Source organism: Triticum dicoccoides, chromosome 4B (genome assembly GCF_002162155.2).
Source record: "Triticum dicoccoides isolate Atlit2015 ecotype Zavitan chromosome 4B, WEW_v2.0, whole genome shotgun sequence".
NCBI lineage: Eukaryota > Viridiplantae > Streptophyta > Magnoliopsida > Poales > Poaceae > Triticum > Triticum dicoccoides.
In genome coordinates this window covers 38,921,208-38,926,804 of record NC_041387.1, presented here as the reverse complement: position 1 = coordinate 38,926,804, position 5,597 = coordinate 38,921,208, and the positions used below count along the sequence as shown (strand labels likewise).

Sequence of the window (5,597 nt, the reverse complement as noted above, 5' to 3'; positions counted from 1 at the left end):
GCGACGATTATTTATACCGTAAAACACTGGACCAGTTTTCCTTACCAAGCTTTCATTGGAAAGCAGCCAAATCCAGCCCTGCCAGTTGCAGGCTGCAGTGAAGACGGTGTTGGGTCCAGTACAACGACCACTCTGCCTGCTCCGTGAGTCCAGTAACTCACCAGAACAGAATCATCGTTTGGTTTTTGCAAACCGAGCTGAAGCCACAGCAACCAAAAAAAGTGGAAAAAATCGTGCAAGGAAGCGAAAAGACAGATCATCCAAGAAAGTTTCACGCCTTATTAATCAACAAACACAATTCACGGTCAGGCTTAACCATCACGAAAACAATCATGTACCGAGAAGTACTCGAGTAAAACAGATAACTGACATTATTATGTCCGAACCATGGATACTTATTGCAAACTCGTCTTTTGGAAAGAGAAAAACTCGTTGTAAATTCCTTTGGTATGCTGTCCTCTGCTCTTGGTTCGGCTCTCCTGCCCTCCTAGGCCGCTGGATGGAACCCCGCAGATTGCAGGAGCACCGCCTTGATTTCCTCAGCCTGAGGACCAGGGCCATCCTTGCACTGCTGACATGAAGAACAAACAGAGTAAGTTGAGGGATTTTTTAAGGGCACAAAGTATTTACATTTCACTGTTTTAGAAAAACATGGTGACAGACTTGTATTACAGTACCTCAGCCTTGAAGACATCCAATGTAAAGTCATTGAAATAGCTGATAACAGCTTGCTGCACGTCAAGACCAAGTCCTTCGAGGGCCTTCAAGGAAGAATGCACAACACCTGGCCTGCGAGAGCACATCATGCGGATGTTGACAACCCGACCTTCACGAAGCTTAACCTCAACCTGTTGCAACCAGAGAAAGAAAATAAATCTTAGGTATGTAGATGATCACACAAACTAATGTATACATCAATCTTTTACAGCTTTAGTTTTCTTCCCATCTATTGCTAGCTAACATTAGCAAAAAGAAAAAGAATACCATATCATGTCAAGGGGGGCAAATTTCTTCGATATGCAGGTTTAGCTCTGCTTGAATGAAAATTCAGAGAGACCCAGAGATACTTACACGTGGTTCCTGAGCAGGAGAGCTTGTCAGTTCCTCCTTCACGCGAGATGGCAGCGCGGGCATTGTAGGAGTCGGAGGGCGGAAGCTTGTAGGTGTCGGAGGCAGCGAGGACGTGGAAGGAGATGCCTCCAGCTCATTCTGAAGAACATTGATCTTCTGCGTGAGCTCCTTGAGGTACTCGATTGCATCACCAAGAATAGAAGCCCTGTCCATCTAGCCATTGCAACCACATAAATCAGTTAGCCAATCAGCCATAGAGAGAAAGGATAATTGATGAGTTCTATGTACGCACACAGTGAGAGAAGTACAATTCATACTCAAGGTGATTCTTTTTTCAGAAAAAAATTAAAGATGAAATCTCAAGTAATGAACAATTAACCATAGTAGATGGTGCACACTACACCATGATTCATGCTCTTCTCAGCTAAAAAAATTCTGGATTTTCTTGTGCGTGAAACTAAAAGATTCTCCTTATATAATTATATATAAATCGATGTCAGGTGTGTGCTCATCATGCTTTGTATCCACCAGATGTTGCATTTTGAGTTAATAAAGAACGCCCTTTTATAAAATACAATCATTATAAATAAATGTAGTTGATGTCTTTTGAACAGTTCCATGATGTACAATTGTCTCCGTTATTTGAAGTTGCACTTTTCTGGCGGCTCACAGGTAATGCAAAAATATGTATAATTTACTATTACAGACGGTGAGCTAGGGCATGAATCTTAGCATGTAATTATTTTATGATTTATCTCTCTACAAGGCATGTCTAACTGCCATGCCTATGGCCCTACGTGCCAATCTAGAGTAGGACAACTTTTCCTTTTTTGGAAACTTGCATGTTCATTTTTGGCAACTTTTAGAAATCACACAATTGGCTTTCAAAAAGTCTTGGCCTAGCTTTTGGAATCTGAAACTTGTGGGATTTTTGAATTTAAAATTTAAACTTAAAAAAATCAAATTTTGAAGTTTCAACTTTCGGAACTTAAACTTTAGAATATTTGAACTTTCAATATATATTTCAATTTTTGGAACTTTCACGGGAAAAAAGCTCAAAAAAGCCACATGTGCATGTGCCCCACATCAGGAAAGGGAGCATATGAGAGTGAAGGGGGAGAAGCCACGTGCGTGAGCCACTCCGCTGGCAGCGTCCCGACGAGAAGACGCTCCCCTAACGAGCGGTGAGGGTGCCGCGAGGGAGTAATTCGCACTCTACAGCTCTATGATAATTGAGTAGAAATGGAAGAAGAGACAACACAGACAGTTGTATGGTAAGATGGAAATCGATTTATTCTAGTAAAATAAATATGCTGATTTGATTCGTCTAAGAAATAGAAATCTGTATATCTGGCGACTACTAATGACAATACTATGGAAACGCCAAATTTAATGATTTGAATTTTTGGAATTTCAATTCACACAAAAATAAGCAGAGAAAAAGGCCACATATGCATGGGTGCCACACGAGAAAGAGAACATAGGTCACCTCGTGGGGCCCTATGCCTAACTGTGTCCCGAGGAGCAGACGACCCCCCAATGGGTGGTTAGCCGCGGAGGAGTAATTTCGCTCGCTACAACTCTACGATAATCGAGTGGAAACGGAACAAATGCCAGCAGCGACAGTGAATGGCGATACGCTGGACAGCAATTTACATTTAATAAAATAAATGTGCCGATTTAATTCATACGATAAATAAAAATCCGTATATCAAGCGACTACTAATGTCGAAATTACGACAATTTAATTTATACGCAAAGAATACATATACAGTATACCTAGTAATGACGAATACCTAAAATTGCTGTAATCTTTTTTTGCGGGTTAAAATTACTCTAATCTAACTTAGCAACTAGAAATATGATAGGCAGTCATCGTAAAACACTAGAATTACGGTCATGCCAAATAGAGAGAACCATCAACGCAAAATAATGCAAAGATAACATGTGCTAAGGGGTATGTATGCTAAACCACAGAACTTGCCAGTAGATGCTGAACCACAGAACTTGTCAGGCTAAGGGGCGTGTGTACCCAGCAACAAACTTATGAGCTAAGGTTTCTGTTATTCTGTAGATGACACACAGACGTTTCAAAGCCTCTGTTTGATCCATAATCTACACCTGAGATGCGCGGATGAACTGTAACAAACAGTACAATAAGAACGATACTCTTGCTAAAAAAGACAAAGAATTTCTCACCTTGCTGATCCTGGGCACGACAGACCGAAGCGCGTACAGCCGGTCGTTGAGCTTCTTCCGGCGACGGCGCTCAGCCATGAGGTTCTTGGCCGGCATCCCCTTCTTCTTCCCGCTCCCTTCAGCCGCAGCGCCGCCGGTGACCGTGCTGTTGGCGTTCGACTCATTGCCGTCCTTCCTACCGCTCTCCTCGACGCCCCTCCCGTCCTCCGAGTCGTAATTCAGCCCGGACGCGTCGATGCTGATGATGTCATCGTCGGCGTCGTCGAGTATTATGTCAGGCTCCGCTGCCTTACGCTTCCTCCTCTCGCCGTCCTCTTCGCCGGCGTTACGCCGGAGTGCGCGCTTCTGGAAGAGCGTTGGCTGCGCGCCCGACGCCGGGAAGTTCTCCAGCGGCCTCAGCACCTTCGCGTTGCCCTGCCCAGAGAAGGCAGCGGTCTGGGACACCGGAGCAGCCGGCCCCTCTGAGGATGGGCCGCTCCAGCCCTGGGCGCCGGTATCGAGCAAGTCAAAACCAACGAGGCCACCGAAGTCCGTCGTTTGTGCCGGTGCGGTGCCGAAGCCACCGAACGAGCCGAGGAAGTCTGTGTTCCCATGCGGCAGCAGGGATGCGTTCGGCGCGTTCCCGGCGCCAAGAAACGCCGACAGGTCGCCGCAGATGTCGAGGTTGAACCCAGGGACGTCGAGCGGTCCCGTACCTCCCACTCCCGGGTTGAGGAGCGGGAACATCTGGGAAGCATCTCCGAATCCGGAGTTAGATCCCGACGCTTCCATAGTTGCCGGCGCCGGGATCATGGACCCGTTCCCGGCGGCGTCGCCGACCGCGCCCGGGTTGAAGTACCAGCTTACCTCATCAAGCATCGGTGGGGCGGGGAACCCCCCGCCTCCGCCCGAGGGCATAGGCAGAAGGTGCTGGTTGCCGGCCTCCAGCCCCATCACCGCCGCCTGGTCGTGACCGAGGCCCTGGTGTTCATGGACGTCGCCTTCCTGCACCCAAAGAGAACTGTTGAACTGCGACAGCATAGCCGCGGAAATGGCGGCACTGCGTGGCTATGTTTGGTGTGGTAACTGCCCGACGAGGAGCTGCGATGCGCAGATATGGCAGTGCAGGACAGAGGAGAGAAGATGGTGGAGGAGGTCCCCTAGTCGAGTTCTATTTCTCGCACCGAATTGTGTCTATATGCATGGCAGGAAACCACTGCTGGCTGCCCACGGAAGAAAGAAAAGTGTCAATTTACCAAAATACCGACCCCTCCTAATATTTGTTTTTCCTATTTATTTCTTTGAAGTTTTTTTTTTGACCCCAATACAGAGCGTATGTCGGCCCAGGGGTCCAAAATACCCACTCCTCCTGATACAAAGCGTATGGAGAGAACGATTGAACGGCTAAAAGACAGAAATGCCCCTGGGGTATTTTTGAAAGAGACCAAAAAAATACTCCCTCCATGCGAAAATACTAGTAAAATAAATGAATGTACCTAGACATGTTTTAGTTCTAGATACATCTATTTTTATTCATTTCTCTAACAAATATTTCTGAACGGAGGGAGTATTGAGGGACATGGGATGCGTTTGGTAGGTTGCATATACCTCAGTCAGGCCCGGGCGGAAAGAAAATTGCCCATTTGGTTACCCGCATTCACTGTTGGGCCTGCATAACACGAACATTAAAGCACATCTGGGCCTGTTGTCGGTGTCAAAACCGGCGGATCTCGGGTAGGGGGTCCCGAACTGTGCGTCTAAGTCTAATAGTAACAGGAGGCGGGGGACACGATGTTTACCCAGGTTCGGGCCCTCTCTATGGAGGTAATACCCTACTTCCTGCTTGATTGTTCTTGATGATATGAGTATTACAAGAGTTGATCTACCACAAGATCGTAGAGGCTAAACCCTAGAAGCTAGCCTATGATTATGATTGTTCTTGTCCTACGGACTAAACCCTCCGGTTTATATAGACACCGAAGGGGGCTAGGGTTACATCAGGTCGGTTACAGAGAATGGAATCTTTATATCTGAATCGCCAAGCTTGCCTTCCACGCAAAGGAGAGTCCCACCCGGACACGGGATGAAGTCTTCAATCTTGTATCTTCATAGTCCATCAGTCCGGCATAAGCATATAGTCCGGCTGTCCGAGGACCCCCTAATCCAGGACTCGCTCAGTAGCCCCCGAACCAGGCTTCAATGACGATGAGTCCGCCGCGCAGATTGTCTTCGGCATTGCAAGGCAGGTTCCTCCTCCGAATTCTCCAAAGTACCTGTTGTGACGAGCAGTGTCCGACTTCCCGTTTAATGTTACACTCACCGGCTTCTATACCTTAATAGTGTCAGCC

At 46.9% G+C, this 5,597-nt stretch overlaps 1 protein-coding gene across 2 annotated transcripts; it reads right to left on the bottom strand.

The window, feature by feature from the left end:
* Positions 1–259: 259 nt before the first annotated feature.
* On the bottom strand, positions 260–4,393 carry LOC119293297 (transcription factor ICE1-like). 2 transcript variants are annotated; one of them, XM_037571812.1, is made up of 4 exons: positions 3,271–4,393; positions 1,072–1,284; positions 678–848; positions 260–571 (listed from the first exon to the last, which is right to left on the bottom strand). In XM_037571812.1, the coding sequence occupies exons 1-4, from the start codon at positions 4,288–4,290 to the stop codon at positions 488–490; spliced, it is 1,488 nt and encodes a 495-aa protein (XP_037427709.1). In that variant the 5' UTR covers positions 4,291–4,393; the 3' UTR covers positions 260–487. The 2 variants fall into 2 exon arrangements, with proteins under 2 accessions (XP_037427709.1, XP_037427710.1); XM_037571813.1 differs by having other exon boundaries at positions 260–568.
* Positions 4,394–5,597: the final 1,204 nt, after the last annotated feature.

What these genes read in the sequence shown, in the direction of transcription:
- LOC119293297 (XM_037571812.1), bottom strand. Translation starts at nt 4,290, where the DNA reads ATGCTGTCGCAGTTCAACAGTTCTCTTTGGGTGCAGGAAGGCGACGTC. An exon ending in TCGTGCCCAGGATCAGCAAG is followed by an intron (nt 1,285 to 3,270) that starts GTGAGAAATTCT and finishes TGCAATGGCTAG; the next exon opens with ATGGACAGGGCTTCTATTCT. An exon ending in CTCCTGCTCAGGAACCACGT is followed by an intron (nt 849 to 1,071) that starts GTAAGTATCTCT and finishes TGGTTGCAACAG; the next exon opens with GTTGAGGTTAAGCTTCGTGA.